At 49.6% G+C, this 25,416-nt stretch overlaps 5 protein-coding genes across 5 annotated transcripts; 3 read left to right on the forward strand and 2 right to left on the reverse strand.

Moving 5' to 3' along the window:
- Positions 1 to 873: 873 nt before the first annotated feature.
- On the reverse strand, positions 874 to 2,358 carry TREMEDRAFT_59170 (uncharacterized protein; the record flags this gene model as incomplete). Its single annotated transcript, XM_007001482.1, has 2 exons — positions 874 to 1,278; positions 1,957 to 2,358. The coding sequence occupies 2 exons, from the start codon at positions 2,356 to 2,358 to the stop codon at positions 874 to 876; spliced, it is 807 nt and encodes a 268-aa protein (XP_007001544.1).
- Positions 2,359 to 9,192: 6,834 nt separating this feature from the next.
- Positions 9,193 to 10,656, forward strand: TREMEDRAFT_59172 (uncharacterized protein; the record flags this gene model as incomplete). The annotated part of the gene is made up of 6 exons (XM_007001483.1): positions 9,193 to 9,231; positions 9,387 to 9,512; positions 9,719 to 9,808; positions 10,215 to 10,356; positions 10,472 to 10,527; positions 10,615 to 10,656. 6 exons carry the CDS (start codon positions 9,193 to 9,195, stop codon positions 10,654 to 10,656), a joined length of 495 nt encoding a protein of 164 aa, XP_007001545.1.
- A 492-nt stretch (positions 10,657 to 11,148) lies between these two features.
- Positions 11,149 to 12,999, forward strand: TREMEDRAFT_59173 (uncharacterized protein; the record flags this gene model as incomplete). The annotated part of the gene is made up of 5 exons (XM_007001484.1): positions 11,149 to 11,215; positions 11,387 to 11,431; positions 11,617 to 12,054; positions 12,102 to 12,440; positions 12,488 to 12,999. 5 exons carry the CDS (start codon positions 11,149 to 11,151, stop codon positions 12,997 to 12,999), a joined length of 1,401 nt encoding a protein of 466 aa, XP_007001546.1.
- Positions 13,000 to 16,958: 3,959 nt separating this feature from the next.
- Positions 16,959 to 19,306, forward strand: TREMEDRAFT_59175 (uncharacterized protein; the record flags this gene model as incomplete). Its single annotated transcript, XM_007001485.1, has 4 exons — positions 16,959 to 17,031; positions 17,085 to 17,483; positions 17,599 to 17,953; positions 18,004 to 19,306. The coding sequence occupies 4 exons, from the start codon at positions 16,959 to 16,961 to the stop codon at positions 19,304 to 19,306; spliced, it is 2,130 nt and encodes a 709-aa protein (XP_007001547.1).
- A 1,809-nt stretch (positions 19,307 to 21,115) lies between these two features.
- On the reverse strand, positions 21,116 to 21,979 carry TREMEDRAFT_26181 (uncharacterized protein; the record flags this gene model as incomplete). The annotated part of the gene is made up of 1 exon (XM_007000670.1): positions 21,116 to 21,979. A coding segment is annotated over one exon (864 nt), but the record flags the coding sequence as incomplete, so codon positions are not given.
- Between the last annotated feature and the right edge of the window lie 3,437 nt (positions 21,980 to 25,416).

Genomic DNA, 25,416 nt, shown 5'->3' on the forward strand with positions numbered 1-25,416 from the left:
ATCCATAGGGCGAATTACTGGGTCGAATTCTTCCGGCCGATATTTCGCGATCTAGGATGTCTCTCAGCGCACTTCTCTGATCTTCTCCAAGCGAGTAGAGTGGAGCAACCTTCAGGTTCGCCCCCTCCTTAAGATCAAACTCCAGATCATAGCCCCTCGAGGGAGGTAATTCTTCACCTCCCTTCCTTGGGTTAAAAACATCAATGAACGAGTGGTATTGTTCAGGAACCACCTGATACAATTCCTCCTGTTCCTCCGGACTCAGTTCATCCTGGTCATCTTTGTCTCGGAGATCTATCGCGTCCGTCGGAGTCGGCAGCCCTATGGCCGCTAACTTCGCCGCACTTGGTGAGGCTGGGATGGGAAATTTCACCGAGTTGTCTCTTCCATCAAGGACAACCCCTTCCTTCCTCATCCAATCCCACCCTATCACAACATCTGCGTCGCAGAGCGTTGTTACATCGAGACGAACAGATCGCACTTCGGCGTCCTTCGTCAAACTAAATCCGACTTCGACAAACTCGGTGATAGGTCCCGCGACACTCACCGAGCCGTCGAACATGTGAACGGGTACGCTCACCTGATATTGTCTCCTTTCTGCGCCTATCTTCGTCGCCGCTCTAGGACTTATATATGAACAAGTAGCCCCGGTGTCCCAGAGCGTAGTTAGCTTCATTCCATTAATGAAAATGTCCGATTTAGGTTGATCTCTGGAAACGGAAGGGATGAGGAGATGATTATCGACATTGCATGAACAAGGGGTACTGAGTGGTGTATTTTTGTATTCACAATCCTCTGGCTCCATCAGCTGTGTTTCTTTTATGGGTTTGGGAATGGTGGCCGAGAGAATATGGCGGACCCGCCGAGCCTCGCCTACTGCGACAGGTCCTCTTCTTTTCCCTGGTCCTCTTCCAAATCTACTTCTCCTCCAACCGCATTCAAGTTCCTCCTCTGTCCGAGAGGTACTGCGTTCCCTCCCGATCCTCCACCACGTTCTCCGAACTTCTCCCCCCATGGAGGCAACAGTCCAACCTTAACCTTAGCCTCCCTTACAGGGCATTCCTTCAGCCAATGTCCTGCTTCACCACACTCGGTACACTTCCCCTCCTTCCTCCTTGTCTCCCTCAGATCGGAGCTCGGCCTAGGCCATCTTCGGCGAACTTCGTCGATGTTTGGCGGTGTACTCTTTACCACCGTCGACATCATAGCCGCCTGGGCACCACCCTGCGCCGAAGGTTGCCCCTTTTCCCATTTCTTCTCTTCTTTCTTCTCCGTCCTCTGACTTTCCACCACTGTCGTTGTCCTTATCCCTCCTTCCCTTTTCCTCTCTGCCTCCTTCTCCACTTGTCTCCTCCACAGGCGGTTGTCCAAGGGAATCACAAACTCCAATAGCTCTTTTACAGTCCCAAACGATCTACCGTGTCTTGCGATTTCATCTAGAAGGTGCGATTTTAGTCCTTTCTTGGCTCGGTCAACTAGGTTTCCATCATCAGACCACTTGAGAATCGCAACATGTCGCTGAAAGGCGGAGAAGTAGTCCGAAGCAGACCCGGTTTGCTTGAGGTCGTTAAGTTGTCGGGCCGCAGTTCCTTCTTCGTCTGGATCACCAAAATTAGTCTTGAGGTACTTAACGAACTGATCGTGTGTCGTGAGGTACTCAGGAAGAGGTCTTTTGGATAGATCGGGCTGCACTGCAAGAAGAGGTGTTTCGCGTAGATGAGAGATCATGAAAAAGACTTTCTTAGTGTCGTCGGGGAAAAGATGAGAGTTCAATTCGAAGTGTACGTCGCACTCAGACAGAAAGGCGGTTAACTTGTTCCGATCTCCTCTCCATAGGTCTGGGTTAGGTAGCTTTATCCCTTTCCGTTGTTCGCCCACTACGCTTGGGGTCGCCGAAGTTTGCCGTCCCATGGCGTACCTCACCCCTTCTGATATCCCTTCTGCAATCCCGCCCACTGTATCCCTTTCTCTTCTCTGTTCCCATTCCTCCCTACGTCTTCTCTCCTCCATCATGTCTTTGTTCATATTCGCCACCATCTGCATCAAGGCCAACACCACCCCTTGTGTTCCTTCTTCTCCCAAGTTCGCCGTACTTCCAGTGTTTTCTCTTGGGCGTGGGGTTTGGTCTGATCCAAGTGGGGATCCCACAGGTGGGAGAGCATTAGACGGAGGAGAAGGAGGGTTAGAAAGCACCGGTGGAACGAACTCATCTCCTTGAATTGACCCCCCCACACTATCCTCAACTCCAAGGTCCTGCCCCATTGCTCTGCTAAGCTCCTCCAATGCTCTCCTCTCGTTCTCCTCCATCCTGTCTCCATCCCTACTCATGCCTCGTGTAATTCTTCTTTCTGGTTCCATATTATCTTCGTACTTCTCCGAGGTTCGCACGGGTCGTCGGTAGGAGCGATCCTTGATACTGTCACGGCCGTCGAACAACTACTTCTTAATAGACCGACGGTCGACGAACCTCGGCTAACTTCACGCTCTGAGTCGATGTCTCACCCAACCAGGAGGGCGCAGACGTCGAAAGGGGTGTAACTACGGCGTACTTCGGCGTAGTTACTCTAACTAGGGTTTTGATCTACTGATGGCGATGTATCTTGATTTATAGCTATCTCTATCTGTCTTTTACTACTGACAACAATCAAGGATCGCTGAAGAACTTCAGCGATCTTCTCAGCTAATATTATCTACTCCTCCTAGACGTTCATCCAACCCTCTCGCGCTTTGACGTACTTCAACGCACTTCGTCCAACTTCCCCGAGCCCTCGGCCATCCTCTTCCTCCTTCGACTAACTCCGCCTAACATCGCCGCACTTCTGCTCCCATTGTCCCTACTTAGCCTAACCCCGCCTAACATCGCCGCACTTCTGCTCCCATTGTCCCTACTTAGCCTAACTCCGTCTAACTTCGCCGTACTTGGTGTCAGAAGTCCTGAGTTACGTGTAGAGTAAAGAGGTTAAGGCGTGATGGGGTTTTGATGGCCAAAGGAGGGTCATTGTTGGTGGAGTAATCGAGGTGTCACGACGTAGTTCGTGACACCAACTATGCTCCTCCTTCCGCCGATGAAACTCTGGATCATCTTACTTCTACTGGTGATCCTACAGGATTGAGTTCCTCTCAGCCAATCGCTGGTCCCTCCTCTTCTCCCCATACTCCTCTCCCTCGCAATGTCATTCGTATTCCCGCTTCGGCCCGTCGTCCCCGAGCCAATTCTACCACCTCCAACTTTTAGTGTGTTTATATCTCTCTATTTGTAGCTATATTTCCTGTGTATGCATTCATTTCTGACCCAGTTTTGTTGATCTTGATCGAATTCTCACTTTCTTCTGGGGTCCCTCTTCCTCTTTTCCAAAAATTCACCAAAAACGGCCAACTCTTCCACATTTTCTCGTGGTTCCCAGTCATAGGCCGCATTTCCTGTGTATCCTAACCATTTTACCTTGAATTCTTCCTTCCCTCGTCGAATTCTGCTATCCACAATTGCTTCCACATGGAATTCTTCCTGGCCATTTATTACTACGGGTGGTGGGGGTTGTATCTGTCGACCTGGTATCATGTCCTTAGGATATGGTTCCAACAGCGTGGCATTGAAGACATTGTGTACTTTCATCGATGGAGGTAGATCCAATTCGAAAGCATTTTTCCCAACTTTCCTCATGATCTTGAAGGGGCCAATGTATTTTGCTTCTAATTTTCGACTGGGTCGTTCCGTCGTAAGATACTTCGTACTCAGTAGTACCTGTTCTCCCTTTCTGAATTCTTCTGGTATGGTCTTGTGTCTCCTGTTGTAGTACTCTGCACTAATCTCATTAGCCATCCTGACCTGTTCTTGGACAGTCGCATGTAATTCTCCCATATCTCTCCATTTCTTCTCCAATTTGTTTGACTTCGATCGAATGTCGTGCGAATGGATGTCGTAGTGTGGCACATAGCCGTAACAGGCTTCAAAGGGACACAGACCGTGGCTACTATGCGGCGAGCAGTTATAAGCGAACTCAGCAATTGGTAGAAGTTGATCCCAATTGTCCATGTTGTAGTTTACATACATTCCGAGCAGGATTTCCATCTGTTGATTTACTCGCTCAGTCTGTCCATCTGTTTGAGGGTGATACACAGTCGAATATAAGTTCTTTATTCCCAAGAACTGACATATTTCCTTCCAAATTTCCGCTGTAAACTGAGTTCCCCTATCTGATACAATTGTTCGAGGTACTCCATGTTTTGAAAAGATCTCCTTGATGTAGATGTCGGCCACTCTGTTCGCTGTTAGTCCAGTTGTACATGGAATGAATCTAGCCATCTTGGTTAGTCGATCGACTATCACTAGTATCGCGTCGAACTCGGTCGATTTTGGTAGGGGTCCCACCATATCCATAGAGATATCTGTCCAGGGGAGTGTGGGTACTGGTAAAGAGACTAGATGTCCATACGGCTGATGTCGATGAGTCTTATGTCGGTTACAGATCTCGCATCCTTTTACGTATTTCGCAATATACTCGTCCAAATGTGGCCAGTAATAGTCCTCTTTGACCATGGTGATAGTTTTGTCTCTTCCTGGATGACCTACTAGTATCGAATCGTGTCTTGCTTTCATTACTTCCAATCTTGCCTGTCCCTCTGGTATGACTACTCTGTTTCTATACAAGAGTAATCCGCTCTGTGTCCATGATACTCTTGGTGTCTCGCTGCTAGCCTGTGTCTTCTGTGTGTCCTGTGTGTTCTGTGTGCTCTGTGTCCGTGTTATTTGTAGTCCTAGTTGTTGTATGTTTGCTATGTCTTCTGAGTCTTTCAGTCCGTTTTTAATGAGTCCGAATAATGAGTCTTCCCGGATTGCTCCTCTTACTATGTGTCTTGGTCCTTTGTGTTCTGAGTCCATCAAATTCGATCCAATTTGTTCGTGTGTCGGTAGCAATTGTAGCCAGTTACCTTTGTTTAGGTCTGGGTCCTTGCTACTCCCTCTTCCCGGATGATAATCTCCTCGTCTCGTCAGAGCATCTGCTCCCCCATTTTTGCTACCCGGTCGATAAGTGATCTCTATGTTGAAGTCTCCCAATATTTCCAACCATCTCATCTGCCTTCGATTTAGTTGTCGTTTGCTTTGGAAGTACTCTAAGTTCTTGTGATCTGTAATGACCTTTATAACATCACTGCTGTTGGCCAAGTAGGGCCTCCAGGCGACCAAGCAATCCACGATGGCTAGTAATTCTTTCTCTCCTACCGTGTAGTTTAGCTCACAGGGTGTCATTGCTCGAGACCAATACGCAACTGGGTGAAGTTCGGTGGTTCCCTTTATTGATGGGTGAGGGAATCTCTGAGACGCTATCGCACCTATCGCACAATCGGATCCATCGGTTTCAATCCAAGTCGGTCGAGTTCTATCAAAATGTCGAAGTACTGGTGCTGTGGTGAATGTTTTCTTTAGATCGTCAAAAGCCTTTTGACAATCTTGTGTCCAGTTCCAAGCTTGATCTTTCCTGGTTAATCGTGTGAGAGGTCCTACAATATGCGAAAACCCCTTGATAAACCTCCGATAGAAATTCGCAAAACCCAAGAACACTTGAGTATCCCGGACTGTCATGGGTTCTCCCCATTCTAGAATAGCTTTCACCTTTTCTTGATCCATTTCGATCCGTTCGTGTCCTATTACATACCCCAGGAACTTTACTTCACTTGAACTCCATTCACATTTCCTCGGACTGACGACCAAATCGTTTTCAAGTAGTCGGTCTAACACCTTTTGGACAATTATCTGGTGGTTTTCGATCGTGTCGGAGTATACCGTGATGTCATCGATATAAACTACTACCCCTTCGTCAAGTAGATCGTGAAACATGTCTTGTAGAAAGTTCTGAAAGGTGGCTGGTGCATTACACAACCCATCCCTTAGGACTGTGCTCTCGAAACTGCCGTATCTTGTTCGTAAGGCAGCTTTATGTTCATCTCCTTCCTTTATCCTGACTAACTGGTAAGCCCCTTTCAAATCGAGCTTAGTGAAGATCCTTCCTAATTGAAGTCGATCGAGTAGTGTCGAGATGAGTGGCATTGGGTATGAATCCTTAATGGTTACCTTGTTCAGCGCACGATAATCCGTTACCACTCGATAGGGAATCACTCCCTTTTTTGGAACCAGGAATACAGGAGACCCGTAAGGTGATTTACTTCTTCGTAGATGGCCGCTGGCCAGACCATCGTTGATCCACTGCTTTAGGAATGCATCCCCATGTTCATCCAGTTGGTAGATTGGTCCTGGCTTTAGTTCTGCTCCGGGGGTCAATTCGATCTCGTGATCACATTCTCTTCTCGGTGGTAGTTTTCTGGCTCGTTCCACTTTGAATAGCTCCAGATATGGGTGCCATTGTGTCGGTATGACCTGTCGTAACTCTTCTTCGCTCATCTCATCTTCTCCTTTTTCCAATGCTGTTCCTCTTACCAATCCTTCTTCCAACCTCGGATACTTCCAACCGTTATCTTGTCCGATTCCGTCGAACTCGATCAATCCCTTTCCACAATCAATCCTTGCCCTAAACTGTTTCAGGAAATCCAATCCCACCAGTACCTCGGGGCCTTCGTATGCCATCACATCCAATCGAGTCGCAATCTTGAGTCCTTCTCCTAAATCCAATTCAGCTTCTACATACTCGGTCACTAACGTCGCGGTTGTTCCATCGAGGAATCTGATCTTCCGTGGTTCCTGATACTGTCTCTTTGGAAATAAATGGTATAATGGACAGGCCGGCTGTACGTATCTTCCGGTAGCTCCGGTATCAATTAACATTCCAAATCGTAGGGTATCTTCTTCTGTCTGTATCTTTATGTATATTATAGCCGAGTCATTACTGAGATCTATTGGTAGTTGAATTTTGTGCGATTCTGTTAGATCCTGGCCGCAAGTGGTCGCATCACTTAGGCCAGGTATTCGTTTCCCTCTTCTTCAAAGGTTACCGCCATTCCTCGAACTAATGGCCCTTTGGATCCGGTTGGGATCGAGTTCGATCCACTAGGAATTGGTGAGCTATGCGGGTTTGGGGATCCCCTAATATTGTTTCTCGTATTTCCTCCATTTGGACAGTTGTTGGCGTAATGTTCTGGACTTCTACATTTGAGACAACGTCGGTTCTCCCTCCTCCAAGTCATTTCGTTCTCGCTGAGACGTCCTCCGTCCTCTGTCCAAGTGACCGGAGGGTCATTTGGTAGACCATAATTCATCATCCCTGGTTTTCCACCGGGCAAGGGTCCTCTACCAGTCGATTGTGAGTGGCGTTCTACCGGGTTGGGCAAACTAGTATCCAATCGCATCGAATTCGATCGAGGGGGAAGCCAGGTCGTCTCATGTTTGCGTCTAGCAGCCCATCGATTCGCTGCAATCATCGTTTCAGCCATCCGTTGGTTCTCCTCAGTCCCTATCACATGCTGTTTGAAATAGATCCAGTCCGATTTGGTTCGAGGGTCGGTGTTATTTACCACTACCACCTTCAGTAGCTCTTCCTTCAGGCCCTGTATGGCTGAGGCGATTTTCATTGCATCTGGTACCTTTCCAAGGTGTGTGGACCAAAGTTCAAAGTTGGCAAAATACTCGGCGGCCGTATCAGTCTGTCTTAACTCTTGCAATTTCCTCATAGCCGTACCTGCCATGTTACTATCTCCAAATTGAGTTCGTAAATGCTGAATGAATTTGTCGTAGCTCTCTAGCCATTCGGTCGAATTCCATATACTTGGATTGGTTATGGCCGGGGTTAGAAGCATTTGAGGGGTGCCTCGAAGATACCCGTACATGAACAGGATCTTCCTGCGATCGGTGGCGTACTCTGCCCCTTTGAACTCGAAGTTCATGTGACATGCTGCAAGGAAGTTGTCCAATTCTCCTCGTTCTCCACTGAAGGTAGGTGGATCCGCACACCTGGTTCTTCCTGTTCGTTCGTTGTTGTTAAGTTTTGGCTCCAAATACGGCTTGTTTTCTTCGACTTCGATCGAACTTGCCCCTTTCGATGTGAGTAGCTGTTGGTTCTGTCGGTCAGCTTTCATCGTAGCCAGTTCTCCTCTTAATGCATTTTGTTCCTTTTGTTGCATCGTCATAATGGCTAACAATTGTGACAACTGCTGCGATAACTCATTCAGCGGATCTGGGGTAGTGGTGGTAGAAGTGAGATCATGTGAAATGGTACTTCTCGAAGAACTTGTTGGTATTTCTTCCTCTGGGACCAGCCCTTGTTCCAACTCCTCTTTTTCTGGTATCATTTTCCGCGCTTTCCCTCTGGTGAGCATACAGTACTCTCCGATTCGACCCAAGGTGCGTAAGGCTGATTCTTCAACTTGTAACGGTACTGGAAACACGACGACTAGGTCGCAGGTTGGGTCGAACTCGATGGATGTCTCGTGGAACTCTAGGGGCTCTGGTGCTAATGGATCGTGTCTCCTCTACAATCGATGTAGCCAAAGAATGATATTGAAGAATCAGCAAAGTTGGTACTTTGCTGATTGTACTATATACTGTCTACGGATATCCTCGCCCTTTGTCCTCTTCCTGCTGCAAGCGTCTACGTACGTACATACTCGGACAGGTGAAAAACCGCTTTGAGCAAACCCAGTGGGGAAATCTCGAAAGGGGAAAACCCGTCCCTACCTACTGCAGCACTGCCTCCAACTCCCGCTTTCCTCTGTCCTAATCCGTCGAACTCGATAGAGTCCTCTCGATTCGTTGTTACCCCGTAACAAGACGTTACCTCCAAACCAAAGTTACGATTTGAGACTGGACCTAGTGGAGGGGGCGAAGTTAAAGGTGGCCCCACTGTACTCGTTAGCTGAAGATCAGAGAAAAGCGTTAAGGGAGATTCTGGAGAAGGAGGTAGCGGCTGGTAGAATTCGGAAGAGTAACTTGCCTTATGGGTCACCTATGTTCATGGTTCCCAAAAAGGTAAAAGGACAGTGTCACGAACTACGTCGTGACACCTCGATTATTCCATAAACAATGACCCTCCTTTGACCATCAAAACCCCCATCACGACTCAAGCTCTTTATTCTACACATAACTCAGGATATCTGAGACCAAGTACAGCGAAGTTAGACTAAGTTAGGTTAGGTAGGGACAATGGGAGCAGAAGTACGGCGAAGTTAGGCGGAGTTAGGCTAGGTAGGGACAATGGGAGTAGAAGTGCGGCGAAGTTAGGCGGAGTTAGCCAAAGGAGGAAGAGGATGGCCGGGGTTCGGGGAAGTTGGACGAAGTGCGTTGAAGTACGTCAAAGCGCGAGAGGGTTGGATGAACGTCTAGGAGGGATAGATAATATTAGCTGAGAAGATCGCTGAAGTTCTTCAGCGATCCTTGACTGTTGTCAGTAGAAAAAGACAGATAGAGATAGCTATAAATCGAGATACATCGCCATCAGTAGAACAAAGCCTTAGTTAGAGTAACTACGCCAAAGTACGCCGTAGTTACACTCCTTTCGACGTTTGCGCCCTCCCGGTTGGGTGAGACATCGACTCAGAAGCGTGAAGTTAGCCGAGGTTTGTCGACCGTCAGTCTATTAGGAAGGAATTGCTCGACGGCCGTGACAGACAGTGGCGGATGGTGACGGATTATAGGAAGTTAAACGAAGTTACCATTCCAGACGTTCATCCCCTTCCATTGATCAGTCAAATTACTGAGGAATTAGTGTCACAATCGTCGTTTCTTCTCTTCTACTGACCGACGGTCAACAAACCTGGGCTAACTACGTCGTAGTGGGGCGTCAATGTCTCACCAGGACAGGGTACTCGTCGGGGAACTACGGCTAACTACGCCGTAGTAATACGTCAAGTGATAAGTGATAAGGTGATCGTCGATGAGCTACGGCTAACTTCACCGTAGTACGTCAAACTGCTGGATGGTAGCTCTCCTTAACTCAGGTGGTTGTAGCTACTGAATATATCGCTCGCTACTGACAACAATCAAGGATCACTGAAGAAGTTCAGCGATCTGTAAACTATCTATACTACTCCTCTCTTCTCATAGAACGTCCCTCAACTCCTGCACTGTCTCACGCTCAGTCCTCTTTGTTCAACTTTGCCGTACCTCGCCATATCCCCGACGTCCTACTCCACTCACTTTGACTAACTTTGCCTAACTTCCCCTGCTCTGCTCCCTCTCGGTTCCCTTCCCCTAACTTTGCCGTAGTTCTCCGCTAGGCGGGGTTATCGTGACAAATAATACCCTCTTGGTTCTCGTAACTTCGCCGTAGTCCGTCTCAGTGGTTCAAGTGGAGGTTGGTGATGGTGAAAGGAAGGTTGGTGATGGTGAAAGGAGGGTCGGTGATGGCGGTTGTCAGGGATGTTACGACGTAGTTCGTGACAGTCGCCCCCTCCTTAGGCGTGAACGTCCTCGTGAGCTTCGTATGCATGTAATGAAGAAAAAGACACTCAGCAGGTTGTAGGGAACACAAATGGTCATATACCAGTTGTTGGTAGATGATACCATGGCTCGTTGTTAATGGGACAGCTAACTTCATCGAAGTTCATCGTGGTTGTTTGTTGTTATCCTGTGGTAATTACATTGTAAGTGAGACAGAGGATTTGGGGTACAACAAACCTCGTCGAAGTTCGTCAGCGTATCCCTAACTTATATGAATGTGAGACACGTAGCGTGGGAATTTTGATCGTCGTCATGGTGTTTGTTGTTGCTGAGACACATCGTTATGCGAAGTGACCAGTGCCCTGACGACAAGCAGTCGTGTTAGTTATACTAAATTGTAATGATCCTGCTTGTGAGGATCACCACAAATAAATAAATGTAACCTACCCGTAGGGCTGGATACTGAATCGGAACTCTGTGATGTGGATGATACTAGCAAGCAATGATCAAAGGTCAGTAGATGTAAGTAAAGAGTGTATCAGGGAAACCAAAGAGGGTCTGAGAGAGGATGGAGGAAAAGAAAGAAGGGGAAGAAGAAGTGAGAAGTGAGAAGAAAGAGGATGGGAGAAGAAAGACAATGGAGGAAGAGATCCCCCTCAGACCCGGCTTATATGCATAAATGAGCTGACGTTTGACGTAGGAAAGACGTGACAGAATCTGTGTCTTTGACACGTTATGCGTGAATACTATATACTAGGAGACAGGAGAGACTATAGGTAAAGAAGGCGTAACTGAGGCAGGTGCGTATAAGACTTGTATACACTATGAAACACAGACAAGAGACAGGGGTAGGGGTATCTGGAAGAGAATCTAGTAGCTTGGTACTGATCAGTATGTAGGGGATGATCGGATCCACTACATAAATACTCAGTACTTTGGCCCACTTCTTCTTCTTCCCCAGTACTAATCCTAAATCGTACTATCATCGTCTATCGAACCTCAGCTTTTGCTTTACCAAACACATAAATTTGATATATTTTAACAATATGAGCTCTCGCCCAGAATGTGACGCCTACCGATCTTTTGTAGATCGTTTCTCCGCTGCCCGTAAGTTACTTGTACAGTTCTCAGTGTAATGCATACGCCTAAAGGGTGACGTGCACTAAGCTCTTGTGCTAAAAGATCCAATGCTCAGCTCATAGTATGAGCTGAGACCCTTTATAAACTGCTTGTGCTGCGACCAAGATTCGAGATTTATGACACTCAGGTTAGGTCATCACTGATCACTTCAGTCTCTCAGCAGAGGAATACCCCCCGCCAAGTGTTGTCTATGGGCCTTGGGGCCTTAGCCATCACCGATGGTTCGCCTTCTGCTGCTGCAGCTTCCGCTGTGGCTCCTTCTGTCGCCGTGCCCCCCGCTGAAGCTACGGCCCCTCTTTCCTTTGGCCAACAGGAGGTCAGACCTGCTCCTGTTGGCCTCTTGCAAACGCCAGGTTGTACTGCCACTGTGGTAGAAATCAATGATGATGACGAGATGATGGTTAGTGATGAGGAGACAGATGGTGATGAGGAGATGGATGGTGATCGTTGCGGTGAAGAGATGGATGTGGGGGTTGATGATGGTGGAGAGATGGGTGAGGAGGACGACGAGTCGTTTGACATCGATCTTGGTGGTGAGGAGTTGTGCGAGGATAGGGATGAATGGTTGGCCGAGCTGAGAACATTGGGTCGTACGTTTGTCGCTGCATAACCTGGTCGTGAGTGCTAATGTGTACAGCTGTTCGCGTCACCAAAGGTTCTCCCGAGCTTTGTGTGAGAATGCTGGGTTCCAACGGGAAGAAACAAGTGGCCTACATGGCTAAGCTCGCCGAAGTGAAGTCCGAGAAACGTCGTTGTTCCCCTTCCGTCCACGACGAAGTGACTCCCCCTTCGGCAAAACGGGTCAAAGAGACACCTCGGTCCTTTCCAGGACAGGCTGAACCGTCCCCCCCCACTTCCCACGAGACAGGGAGCGCTCGCAAGGCTTCGTTGCGAGCGCAGGAGAGGCTATGGCAGAAGTTCATTGATGAACGCGAACGATGGGAGGTTGCCAGTATAGATGAGTCATGTGATCGATGTCGGTAGGTTCCTTCCATAGAAGCTTATACATCTGCTGATCAATAGCTGTGAAATTATCACATGCGGGAGAACAAAATGGCCGTGCTTACGACCGGTCAAGCCCCACAATCGTGGGTCCCGTTGTGCTTCCTGCACTTCTGGCCCCTGCTCCTTCTGCCCCTCCAATACCGCTCGGGATATTCCTCCCAGACCTTCTGCTCCTCTCGGTCCCCCCTACACTCCGTCCGCCGCTGTTCGTCGCCGTCTCCCCACAGCCCAAGACGGGGACTATCCTTTGCGCTCTCCTTCGGCAAACTTCTCCTCTCCCGGCCCCACCTCGCCGTCACCCGCCGTCCGTCGCCCGCCTAACTCTCCCGTGGCCGGACCGTCTCGTCTCCCTGCTACTCCTTTGGCAGGTTCGTCTCGTCGTGCGCCTCGCCGTGCTCCTTCCGCCTCCCTCCAGCCCTCAACACCTATGGCTGGCCCATCTCGTCTCCCGGCTACCCCTTCTGCCGGTCCGTCTCGTCCCACCAGGAGCCGTCCTACTCCTGCGTCAACTCAAGAGGAGTCTCCTCTAAGTCTCCCTCCTGCCCTTGGGACCCGAAGCCGTCAACCATCTGTTCCTCCTGCTTCTGGGCTCTCAACTCCTGCCCCTCCTGTGAAAACTCCTCCGGAATCTTCGAAAGGGAAAGGCAAGAAGAAGAAAGCTGTCCAGTTTGAACCGGCTGTGGTGGAAAACGAAAGTACTTAGCTACCAGAGGAAATCCCTCCCGCCCTCGACCACCCCACTATCGCTCTCGACCCTCGGATACCAGAGGAAGACAAACAGCTAGCCACCTTTCGTTCCGTCATTATTGGCTTAACCACGCAATTACAAGCCAATAGACGAGATACGGCGAAGCTCGTCGAATATTGCATGAAGCTGGTCTCCGCGATGAATATTCTCTCTCGGACAATGGCAACCCTTGTGAACTCCTCCGACATAGGGCCATTAGGGCAAACTGAGTTAGCTAGAGTTTCCCGAGAGCTCACAACGGACATGAGCGACTTCTACCGCAATCTCTTCGACTCTCCCTACCTCCTGAACCCCACTGAGTATATGCTCCCCCCTACACTGGACTGGTTAAAACCATCTCAACCAGCTCAACTCAGTTCTCAGGATGGTGCTTTCCTCGATATCCTTACTCTTCCCCCAGACTGTCTTAGAACACTTTGTCAGTTGTGGAAGTTACCCAGTCTGAACCTCGCTCGTGATCCTGCCCTCCACGCTGCTCACATTCTGGCCTTTAACACGGCATGGAGGGAGACTCGGTCACGTCGACGGATAGTACCAGCGAAGGGTACAGAGAATAGTTCTGGAGGTGGTCCTGCACCGGGGAACTGGGAACAGGGAGGAAATTCGCAGCAGTGAGTTGTACTTAGCTAATGTTGTACCCGTTGTATGAATTACTTCCTCGTCCGTGATCTTACCACTCGTCCTTTACTCGGTTTACCAGGATGAAGTTCATGGAACTTCGCCAATATGTCATTAGCTCTGTCCACATTCTCTACTGGTTCCCACCATACTGCGTTGTCTGAGCCTTCGTAACCTAGCCATTCTACTAGATATTCTAACTTTCCTGACCTCTTATTTACTCTCGAGTCCACAATATCCTTTACTTCCCACGACTCTCCTACGTTATCTACTTCTACCGGACCAGGTGGTTCAGCTTGCTGACCAGGAAATACTGGAGGGTGATAGGGACGGAGCAAGGAGACATGGAATACATCATGGATACCTGCCATCGTCCCTGGCAACTCCAATTTGCAAGCATGAGAACCTACCTGCCGTACCACCTTGTACGGCCCACTTTGCTTAACATCCAACTTCTTCATTGGTGTCTTAGTCTTAATATTCTCTAAGGACAACGTAACTAGGTCACCTTCCACAAAGTTCGGCGTAGTTCGGTGTTTCCTATTGTATCCTTCGGCGTACTTCTTGTTAGCTTTCTCAATCCCCTTAATACATTCCTCATGTATCTCAGTTAGGTCTTTTACTACTATCATAGCAGCAGGTACTTCGACTTCACTAGCCTTGATCTCTTCAGTCCACCGAGGGTGGTACCCATAGTTCGCATAGAATGGGGTCTTGTTTATCGCAGAGTGATGGGTGTTGTTATAAGCAAAGCTGGCTCGAGCAAGTAGCTTTGACCAGTCATTCTGCTGATAGGAAGTGAAGATTCAAAGATACAACTCCAGGGATTGATTTGTTCTCTCTGTCTGTCCATCAGTCTGTGGATGGTACACAGTGGAGAGATGTAGTCTTATCCCAAGACTATCGGTTAAGTTCTTCCAAAACTTCGAAGTGAATTTCAATCCCCTGTCTGACACTATGTTTTCCGGTAGCCCATGCTGAGCTACTACATAGTCCATTATTAGCTCTGATAGCCCAGCTGTGGTTAACCTCGTCGTAGTTGGGATAAAGATGGCCCATTTGGTCAATCGATCCACCACTACCAAGATCGAGTTATACCCATTGGAATTTGGAAGCTCTTCGATAAAATCCATCGAGATGCTTGACCAGGGTTTAGTAGCCACTTGCAATGGTTTAAGCTCTCCATGAGGTTTCTGCCTGTTAGTCTTTGCTCTCTGACATACCACACAACCAGCGATGTAGTCCTCAACATCTTTTCTTACTCCAACCCAGACATAATCTCTTAGGATTAGTTCAAGGGTCTTCGCCGAACCTGGGTGACCAGCCAAGGCCAAGTCATGTCGCATCTTCATGATCTTTAGTCGAGCGTTGGCGTAGTTCGGCACATAAGTGCAATCGTCAAATGCGAGGAAACCTCTTAGGGTCCACCCCCCACAAAGTATTAGAGGAGATTGCAAACTACGGCGTAGTTCGGTGATTGATCCTGGTTCCTGCACGTCATCGTGACACGTTGGATGAGAACACTCAGCGCAAATGACCCCTAATAATTCCTCTCTAACCCCTTCTATGTCTTTGTCCTCCTGGACCACAAGTATCAGATCCGTAGGGTCAACAAGATCATTTTCCTTTACCTCCCTTGTCCCTTGCAATGCTCGAAGGAGGTGACGCAACTCCGACGTGGTGGCATCAACTTCGTCGAACTTCGGTAGACCTTGAATAAGGTTACTCTCTTGTACCATGGTACTTCCTTTCCCGGAATGGTAGTCCGCCCGTCTAGATAACCCATCTGGAAGACTTGCCTGGGTTCCTGGTCGATAAACCATTTAAAACCTGAAGTTAGCTAGCTCCTCTACCCACCTACCTTGGCAAGGACTGAGTTGTTTTGGTTCCATCCAGTAGGTAAGGTTTAAATGGTCAGTAAGGACTGTGGTTTCTACCTGCAGTAGTAAGTGTCTCCTTCTTCTGAAACTGTCACGGCCGTCGAGCAGTTCCTTCCTTATAGACCGACGGTCGACGAACCTCGGCTAACTTCACTCTTCTGAGTCGATGTCTCACCCAACCGGGAGGGCGCAGACGTCGAAAGGAGTGTAAGTACGGCGTACTTCGGCGTAGTTACTCTAACTAAGGTTTTGTTCTACTGATGGCGATGTATCTCGATTTATAGCTATCTCTATCTGTCTTTTTCTACTGACAACAATCAAGGATCGCTGAAGAACTTCAGCGATCTTCTCAGCTAATATTACTTATCCCACCTAGATGTTCATCCAACCCTCTTGCGCTTTGACGTACTTCAACGCACTTCGTCCAACTTCTCCGAACCCCGGCCATCCTCTTCCTCCTTTGGCTAACTCCGCCTAACATCGCCGCACTTCTACTCCCATTGTCCCTACCTAACCTAACTTCGCCGTACTTCTGCTCCCATTGTCCCTACCTAACCTAACTTAGTCTAACTTCGCCGTACTTGGTCTCCGATGTCCTGAGTTACGAGTAGAATAAGGAGGTTGAGTCGTGATGGGGTTTTGATGGTCAAAGGAGGGTCATTGTTTATGGAATAATCGAGGTGTCACGACGTAGTTCGTGACAGTCGCCCCCTTCTTTAGCCGCGAACGTCCTCGTGAGCGATTACACCTGTATTGTGGCAAGAAAACTTAGCAGCGTAGTACCTCCATCCTATCTTTCTCCAATTTCATCCCTCGTCGTTCTGCTCCCTGCGCCGTACTTCGTAGTTGAGCCTCCTTTCACTTTGAAACCCGACAGTGAGACTCCCCTAACTTCGTCGAGGTTTGCCGTAAGATACCCTGTGTCTTTTGTAGGTGAGACACGTTTCCCGGATCCTAGCCGAACAACACCGTTGTTTGTCGAATTAACCCTCGTTTATATGGAGATGAGAGACTATAGCGTGGGAATTTTGATCGTCCCTATGTTTACCTTTTGTTGATGAAACGCGAAACGTGATGCGTGTTGACGACGAGGGGGTAGGTTTGGGTGTACTAAATACTGAGTACTTCGTCGAGTTTCTCTCTTTTCCCCATCTGCTTTCAAAACTTTCCACCTCTCTTACCTAGAAAACAGATTTGTGACCTTGACCTATCATCTTTTATTTCTTTAAGTATCTTTAACGTCATGGCCCCTCCTACTCCCACCTCCAACCCTTTCGCCGCCATGAGGAACTTTGGTGGTATGGTGTCGTCTGCTCGTGAGTCCTCCTTCGATACTTACCTCACTTCGCCGAACCTGGCTGACGTTCAGTTTCCTTCGGCGACAGATCTCGCCAAGTCTCCTCTCTTGGCCTCGGCACTCTCTCTTTGGGGGAACCGTCTGCCGCCGCATCGCCTCCTCGGTCTGCTTCTCCTCCCGCCGGTTCTCCCTCTGCTTCTCCTCCTCCCGGTTCTCCCTCCGCTTCTCCTCCTGCCGCCAGCCCTCGCCGCAGGACGCCCGCCTTTCGTCCTGGTGAGTCTCCGTCCTCCTCCGACGAGGAGTCGCTCAGTGGTTCGGAGTCAGACGGTCAGTCAGACTTCGAAGGTAAAGGAGGTGATTACGATGATGAGGAGGATCAGAATCGTGAGGGTGAAGATGAGTTAGAAGAATCCTCGGATGATGATATGGTGTCGGTTAGTGTAGAGGACAACGATGGTGATGGTCCTGAGCGTGAGTTCTTCGCCCATCCTCTCACACCTTCGCCGAACTTGGCCTTGCTTATCTGTTCTTCAGCCTCCTAAGACATTGCTAACCCGTGGCCGTTCGCGCTTCCCCTCCTGCCCAGATCGTGGGCCAGAAACGACCTCGTGCCCTCTCCTCCTCTTCCTCTTCTTCTTCTTCTTCTTCCGGGGTTCTTCCCCCGCCAACGCCATCGCCGCCGCTGCCGCTGCCGCTGCTCGCCGCCCTGCCGCCGCTGCTGCTGCCCGTCGTCCTGCTGCCGCTCCCCGTCCCGCCGCCGTCGCCACTGCTTCTGCCGCCGCCGCCTCCGTCGCTGCTTCCCCCTCCCCTCCCCGAGGGGAGCCTTCGCCCAAACGGGTGAAGAGATCGTTGCGGGAAGAAGAGTACTTGTGGAAGAAGATGGAGTCTGAGCCTGGACGTTGGGTTGTGGTTGGTGTCGATGAGGCATGTGATCGTTGTAGGTGAGTCTCCCTGTTTGCACTGCGCCGAAGTTACTCCTGCTAATTAGTAGACGTGAAATTATCACGTATAATCGTCCAAACTGGCCCTGCCTCAAGGCAGTCAGGCCGCACAACAAAGCTCTCCGTTGTGCTTCATGCACATCTGGTCCCTGCTCCTTCTGTCCCGTCTCCTCTGCTCGGGACATCCCGCCCCGTACCTCCGACTCTTCGCCTTTCCCGCCTCCCCAGACTCCAGCGTCTGTCCCCCGTTCGCGGGTACCACCTTCGTCTCTCCGGTCGGTTCGCCGTACTTCGCCGGACCTCCGCCCGTCGCCTCCGTCGCCGTCGCCCTTCGCTCCTGTGGCCGGCCCATCACGTCTCTCGGCTGTTCCTCCTTCGTCTTCTCGCCGTCCTTCGGCCTCTGCTCCTTCAGCCTCTGCTCCTTCGGCCTCCCGTCCTTCGGCGCCACGTCCGTCCTCTCCAGTGGTAGCTTCTCCTCCGGCTCACGGCACCCGAAGTCGGCGTCCTTCTGTTCCTCCGGCCACTTCGGCGGCCCCTCCTGTCACCCCTCCCTCTGCTTCCCAGAAGACACCGAAGTCTTCTTTAAAGAAATCAAAAGGGAAATCTAAAGAGAAAGAGGTTGCCTTCAATGATGGTGATGTGGAAGATGGAAATACTCAGCGTGCTGGTCCCTCTGCTCCCCGGTTGTCCCTTGTCCACCCTCGTGTCTCCCTGGACGTTCGTATTCCTGAGGACGAAAAGGAATTCGCTACTTATCGTTCTCTCGTCCTCGGCCTCACCACTCAGCTCGAGGCCGCCCGAAATGATACATCTCTCCTGCTTGACTTCTCTTCTCGTCAAGCTAACGCTTTAAATAATCTTACTGCGGCGTTAGTAGATGTAGTCAACACTGGGGCTTTGGACGACGAAGCAAGGACGAGGTTAGCGGACGTCTCTCGCCGAAGCCTTACTGAGATAGCCGATGTTCGCCGAAGACTGTTCGACACCCCCTTTCTCGTTACTCCTATGGCGTATGAGCCACCACCGTCCCTCGACTGGTTAGGTCGCCGTAGTAGTTCTCGTCTCCCCGCTGCCGCCCAGACTGCTCTCGACCTCCTCAGTCTTCCCTTCGAGTGTCTACGGACCATACGATCTCTGTGGAGGACTCCGAGCATGCAAGCTGCTCGAGATGTCCAGGACTTCGGTGACTTCTTCGGGGCTATGAATTGGGCATGGAATGCTTCTCTCTCTACTGCGTTCCCGTCTGAGACTCTCGATCTACCTTCGGTCATCGGTAGCCTCCACACCAATCCCGCGGGACCAAGTAGAGCGAAGGAGAAAGGAAAAGGTAAGGGTAAGAGTAAGGACAAGTGAGCGGTACGTAGCTGTAATCCTATGTTGTATGCAGTACGTTCTACCTCCTGGCCCTTTGCAGTCGCCCTTCCTTCGGCTTAGTAGGGTGAAGTTCGTGGAACTTCGCCAATATGTCATCAGCTCCATCGACGTTCTCCACTGGTTCCCATGATACTGAGTCGTCTGTTCCTTCGTAACCTAACCACTCCACCAAGTACTCTAACTTTCCTGACCTCTTGTTTACTCTAGAGTCCACAATGTCTTTACCTCCCACGATTCCCCTACATTATCTACCTCTACTGGACCAGGTGGTTCAGCTTGCTGACCAGGGAATACTGGAGGATGATAAGGACGGAGCAAGGAGACATGGAATACATCATGGATACCTGCCATCGTTCCTGGTAGTTCCAATTTACAAGCATGAGAACCCACCTGCCGTACTACTTTGTACGGCCCACTTTGCTTAACATCTGACTTCTTCATTGGTCTCTTCGTCTTAATATTCTCTAACGACAGCATCACTAGGTCTCCTTCCACGAAGTTCGGCGTGGTCCGGTGTTTCCTATTGTACCCTTCGGCGTACTTCTCATTAGCCTTCTCGATCCCTTCGATACACTCTTTATGTATTTCAGTCAAATCTTTTACCACCACCGTAGCAGCGGGCACTTCGACTTCACTGGCCTTGATTTCTTCAGCCCATCGGGGATGATATCCATAGTTCGCATAGAAGGGAGTCTTGTTTATTGCGGAATGATGGGTGTTGTTGTAGGCAAAGCTAGCTCGAGCTAGTAACTTCGACCAGTCATTCTGTTGATAGGAGGTGAAGATTTGAAGGTAGAGCTCTAAAGACTGGTTGGTTCGTTCGGTCTGTCCATCAGTCTGTGGATGATATGCAGTAGACAGATGTAGTCTTATCCCGAGACTATCGGTCAAGTTCTTCCAAAATTTCGAGGTAAACTTCGATCCCCTGTCCGATACTATGTTCTCTGGTAGCCCATGCTGAGCCACCACATAGTCCATTATCAGCTCTGATAGGCCAGCTGCGGTTAACTTCGTCGTAGTCGGGATAAAAATGGCCCATTTGGTCAACCGGTCCACCACTACTAAGATGGAATTGTATCCATGGGAATTCGGGAGCTCTTCAATGAAATCCATTGAAATACTGGACCATGGCTTCGTAGCCACTTCCAGTGGTTTAAGCTCTCCATGGGGTCTCTGCCTGTTAGTCTTTGCTCTCTGACATACCGCACATCCAGCGATGTAATCTTCTACATCCTTCCTTACTCCAACCCAAACGTAGTCCCGTAGGACTAGCTCGAGAGTCTTTGCTGAGCCTGGGTGACCAGCTAGAACCGAGTCATGTCGCATCTTCATGATCTTTAGTCGAGCATCGGCGTAGTTCGGCACATAAGTACGATCATCGAACGTGAGGAACCCTCTTGAGTTCCATCCCCCACGAAGTATCAAGGGAGACCGCGAGGTACGGCGTAGTTCGGTGACCGACTCTGGCTCCTGCACATTATCGTGACATGTCGGATGAGAGCACTTAGCACAGGTTACCCCCAATAATTCTTCTCTAACCTCCTCCACCTCTTCGTCTTCCTGTATCCCACCTATCAAATCCATAGGATCAATGAGGTCGTTCTCTCGTACTTCCTTTGTTCCCTGTAAGGCCCAAAGCAGGTGTTGTAACCCAGAGCTAGTGTTGTCAAGTTCGTCGAACTTCGGCAAACCTTGAATAAGATTGCTCTCTTGCACCATGGTACTCCCTTTTCCCGAGTGGTAGTCGGCTCTTCTCGACAGTCCGTCCGGTAGTGTGGCTTGTTTTCCTGGTCGATACACCATTTTGAACCTGAAATTAGAGAGCTCTTCGACCCACCTGCCCTGTCTAGGGCTAAGTTGTTTAGGTTCCATCCAATACGTCAAATTCAAATGATCTGTGAGGACTGTAGTCTCTACCTGTAGCAGTAAGTGTCTCCTTCTTCTGAAAGCTTCGACAATAGCTAGTAGCTCCTTTTTGCCTACCGTGTAGTTCAACTGCGCCGCCTGGAACGCTCCGGACTCGATAGCCACCGGATGCTCTTGCCCTAACTCGTTCACCTGCGAAATTATGAAACCCCAGCCGAAGAACGACGCATCTGTTTGTAGTAGTGTCTTCAACGAAGGATCAAAGTGAGCCAGTACTGGGGCCTTACACATCCTATCCTTCAATTCTTTAAAGGCTCCTTCCTGTTCTACTCCCCAAACAAACGGTACATCCTTCCTGGTGAGATCATTGATCGGTTTAGCAATCCTGGAGAAGTTGGGGACAAAACGCCGATAATAACTGACAACTCCCATAAATCCTCGACTCTCCCGCAAGTTCTTAGGACGGGGAAAAGATACAACAGCATCGATGTACTCCGGGTTACTGGAAACTCCCTTCCGTGAGACCACGAACCCCAGGAATACTACCGAATCTCTCTCAAACTCACACTTACTAGCTTTTACGAACAAATTCGACCTTCGAAGGACTTCAAACACCTTTGCCGTAGTTACTCTCAGTTCTTCCAATGTTTGACCATAGATGAGTATATCATCTATGTAGACTACTACTCCTTTCCCCAACAGCTCTCGAAAACTTTCATTCAAGAAGTGCTGAAACACAGCAGGAGCATTTCGTAGACCATCTCGGACAACAAGAGACTCGAACATACCGTACTGAGTCCTGAACGCTGTCAAGTGTTCGTGTCCTTCCTTTACTCGTAGGAGCTGATAAGCCCCAATCAGATCTAACTTGCTGAAATACCTCGCCTTTCCCAGCTCTTCGGTTATCTGGCCGATCAGAGGCAGTGGATAGGCGTCGGGTACGGTTGCCTCGTTCAACTTTTGGTAGTCAATGACCATCCGCCATTGACCTTTTGTTTTCTTCGGTACCAAGAACATCGGTGACCCGTAGGGCGAATTACTGGGTCGAATTCTTCCGGCCGACATTTCGCGATCTAGGATGTCTCTCAGCGCACTTCTCTGATCTTCTCCGAGAGAGTAAAGTGGAGCAACCTTCAGGTTCGCCCCCTCCTTAAGGTCAAACTCCAGATCATAATCTCTTGAGGGAGGCAACTCTTCACCTCCCTTCTTTGGGTTAAAAACATCAATGAACGGGTGATATTGTTCAGGGATCACCTGATACAATTCCTCCTGTTCCTCCGGACTCAGTTCATCCTGGTCATCTTTGTCTCGGAGATCTATCGCGTCCGTCGGAGTTGGCAGCCCTATGGCCGCTAACTTCGCCGCACTTGGTGGGGTTGGGATGGGAAATTTCACCGAGTTCTCTCTTCCATCAAGAACAACCCCTTCCTTCCTCATCCAATCCCACCCTATCACAACATCTGCGTCGCAGAGTGTTGTTACATCGAGACGAACAGATCGCACTTCGGCGTCCTTCGTTAAACTAAATCCGACTTCGATAAACTCAGTGATAGGTCCAGCGACACTCACCGAGCCGTCGAACATGTGAACGGGTACGCTCACCTGGTATCGTCTCCTTTCTACACCTATCTTCGCCGCTGCCCTAGGGCTTATATATGAACAAGTAGCCCCAGTGTCCCAGAGCGTAGTTAGCTTCATTCCATTAACGAAAATGTCCGATTTAGGTTGATTTTTAGAGGTGGAAGGGATGAGGAGATGATTATCGACATTGCATGAACAAGGGGTACTGAGTGGTGTATTTTTGTATTCACAATCCTCTGGCTCCATTAGTTGTGTCTCTTTTATAGGTTTGGGAATGGTGGCCGAGAGAATATGGCGGACCCGCCGAGCCTCGCCTACTGCGACAGGTCCTCTTCTTTTCCCTGCTCCTCTTCCAAATCTACTTCTCCTCCAACCGCATTCAAGTTCCTCCTCTGTCCGAGAGGTACTGCGTTCCCTCCCGATCCTCCACCACGTTCTCCAAACTTCTCCCCCCATGGAGGCAACAGTCCAACCTTAACCTTAGCCTCCCTTACAGGACATTCCTTCAGCCAATGTCCTGTTTCACCACACTCCGTACACTTTCCCTCTTTCCTCCTTGTCTCCCTCAGATCGGCGTTCGGCCTAGGCCATTTTCGGCGAACTTTGTCGATGTTCGGCGGCGCACTCCTTACCACCGTCGACATCATGGTCGCTTGGACACCAACCTGCGCCGAAGGTTGTCCCTTTTCCCATTTCTTCTCTTCTTTCTTCTCCGTTCTCTGACCTTCCACCACTGTTGTTGTCTTTGTCCCTCCTTCCCTCCTCCTCTCTGCCTCCTTCTCCACTTGTCTCCTCCACAGACGGTTGTCCAAGGGAATCACAAACTCCAATAGTTCTTTCACAGTCCCAAACGATCTACCGTGTCTTGCAATTTCATCTAGAAGGTGTGATTTCAAACCTTTCTTGGCTCGATCAACTACGTTTCCGTCATCAGACCACTTGAGTATCGCCACATGCCGCTGAAAGGCAGAGAAGTAATCCGAAGCAGAGCCGGTTTGTTTAAGATCATTGAGCTGCCGGGCTGCAGTTCCTTCTTCATCTGGGTCGCCGAAGTTAGTCTTGAGGTACTTGACAAACTGGTTGTGCGCCGTGAGGTATTCTGGGAGAGGCCTTTTCGATAGATCGGGCTGGACAGCAAGAAGGGGAGTTTCGCGTAAGTGAGAGATCATGAAAAAGACCTTCTTAGTGTCGTCGGGGAAAAGGTGAGAGTTTAATTCGAAGTGTACGTCACACTCTGACAGAAAGGCGGTTAACTTGTTCCGCTCTCCTCTCCAAAAATCTGGATTAGGCAACTTTATCCCCTTCCTTTGTTCTCCAACTGCGCTTGGAGTCGCCGAAGTTTGCCGTCCCATGGCGTACCTCACCCCTTCTGATATCCCTTCGGCAATTCCCCCCACTGTCTCCCTTTCCCTTCTTTGCTCCCACTCCTCCCTACGCCTCCTCTCCTCCATCATATCCTTGTTCATATTTGCCACCATCTGCATCAAGGCTAACATCACCCCTTGAGTCCCTCCTTCTCCGAAGTTCGTCCCACCTCCAGTGTTTTCTGGCCGTGGGGTTTGATCCGATCCCACTGGGGATCCGATAGGTGGGAGAGTATCGGCCACAGGTGTAGGAGGATTGGAAGGTACTGGTGGAGCGGGCTCATCTCCTTGAATTGACCCCCCTACGCTATCTTCCACCCCAAGATCCTGTCCCATTGCTCTTCTAAGCTCCTCCAATGCTCTCCTCTCATTTTCCTCCATCCTGTCTTCATCCCTACTCATGCCTCGTGTAACTCTCCTTTCTGGTTCCATATTATCTTCGTACTTCTCCGAGGTTCACACGGGTCGTCGGTAAGAGCGATCCTTGATACTGTCACGGCCGTCGAGCAGTTCCTTCCTTATAGACCGACGGTCGACGAACCTCGCCCAATTTCACGCTTCTGAGTCGATGTCTCACCCAACCGGGAGGGCGCAGACGTCAAAAGGAGTGTAAGTACGGCGTACTTCGGCGTAGTTACTATAACTAAGGTTTTGTTCTACTGATGGCGATGTATCTCGATTCATAGCTATCTCTATCTGTCTTTTTCTACTGACAACAATCAAGGATCGCTGAAGAACTTCAGCGATCTTCTCAGCTAATATTACCTATCCCTCCTAGACGTTCATCCAACCCTCTTGCGCTTTGACGTACTTCAACGCACTTCGTCCAACTTCTCCGAACCCCGGCCATCCTCTTCCTCCTTTGGCTAACTCCGCCTAACATCGCCGCACTTCTACTCCCATTGTCCCTACCTAACCTAACTTCGCCGTACTTCTGCTCCCATTGTCCCTACCTAACCTAACTTAGTCTAACTTCGCCGTACTTGGTCTCCGATGTCCTGAGTTACGAGTAGAATGAGGAGGTTGAGTCGTGATGGGGTTTTGATGGTCAAAGGAGGGTCATTGTTTATGGAATAATCGAGGTGTCACAACGTAGTTCGTGACAGAAACCCTCCACTACAGCGAGGAACTCCTTTTCTCCTACCGTATAATTCAGCTGAGCTGAGTTGAAAGCGCCAGACTCAATAGCTACCTGGTGTTCTTGACCAGCCGTGTTGACCTGCGAAATTATGAACCCCCAGCCGAAGAACGACGCATCTGTCTGTAATATCGTCTTCA

This window comes from Tremella mesenterica (assembly GCF_000271645.1).
Source record: "Tremella mesenterica DSM 1558 unplaced genomic scaffold TREMEscaffold_1, whole genome shotgun sequence".
Classification (NCBI taxonomy): domain Eukaryota; kingdom Fungi; phylum Basidiomycota; class Tremellomycetes; order Tremellales; family Tremellaceae; genus Tremella; species Tremella mesenterica.